General features: G+C 62.1%; 1 protein-coding gene across 1 annotated transcript in view; it reads right to left on the bottom strand.

The window, feature by feature from the left end:
- ULK3 (unc-51 like kinase 3) overlaps window positions 1-906 on the bottom strand; it is a 6,837-nt gene that overhangs the window by 1,902 nt on the left and 4,029 nt on the right. Inside the window, 5 exon segments of the mRNA XM_009078217.1 lie at window positions 286-340; window positions 401-448; window positions 565-605; window positions 689-758; window positions 761-772. Coding sequence (XP_009076465.1) covers window positions 286-340; window positions 401-448; window positions 565-605; window positions 689-758; window positions 761-772 — 226 coding nt within the window.

The raw sequence follows: 906 nt of genomic DNA, 5'->3' as shown, positions 1-906 counted from the left end.
CCTGAGGTTAACCTGACATGCCAGGGATGGAAGCCTCGTCTTTCCCACAGTGGTGAGCAGCATCTCGCTGGCTGGTTCCTGGGAATCACTGCAAGGTACAGGCTGTGCCGAGGCACAGGGGGCACTCACCTGGCTGCACACCCTGCCCTCTGGGCTCCTGGGCACCCAGAGGTCACCCACCCCGTGCTGGGGGGTGAGGAGGGTGTGTGGGGTCAGCATCATCCACAGGCTGTGACAGCTGGAGGGATATTCCCTGCCAAGTCCCCTCTGAAGAGGAGGACTCACCGCTCCGGACGGGCTCTGCCAGTGCCTCCTTGCCCCTGGATTGTGCCTCACGCATCTGCCAGAGTGGAGGAGAATTTTCCAGCCTGTATTACCCAAGACCCCCAGTCAGCCATACCTTGATCTGATCCTTCAGGTACTCAGCTCGGGCCATCAGGGTCTGGATCTGGCAGAGAGAGAGGGGACAGTCCCTTTAGAGCCAGGCCAAGGGGGATAGGTGGCTGTAGTCCCTTTAGATCCAGGCCAAGGGGGACAGGTGGGTGTCCCACATCTGGTACTCACCTCTGCGTGGAGCAGCTCCCGTCGCCGCCCCACAGGCTCCGCTGCAGAGGGAAGTGCCATGGGATGAGGGATGGGGAGCAGAAACCCCCCCTACCCTGCACCACCCACCACAGCTCCAACTCACCAGCCAGGAGCAGCAGCAGCTCCCCCAGGCTCTGCTGATACAGCTCCAGGGTGGCATCATCATCTTTTCTTTGCCTTCTTCCTCCTGTAGGAGACCCCAGGGGCAGGTTGCAGCTGGGGGGATCCACCAGCTCCCTCCCCACCAGGTTTGCTCCTTCCCCTTCCACTCAAGGGGAGACGGGACCCCCACACCCAACCCTCACCTTGGCGCAGGCCACC

Source organism: Acanthisitta chloris, unplaced genomic scaffold, assembly GCF_000695815.1.
Source record: "Acanthisitta chloris isolate BGI_N310 unplaced genomic scaffold, ASM69581v1 scaffold17, whole genome shotgun sequence".
NCBI lineage: Eukaryota > Metazoa > Chordata > Aves > Passeriformes > Acanthisittidae > Acanthisitta > Acanthisitta chloris.
This window is presented reverse-complemented; position numbering and strand designations above follow the sequence as displayed.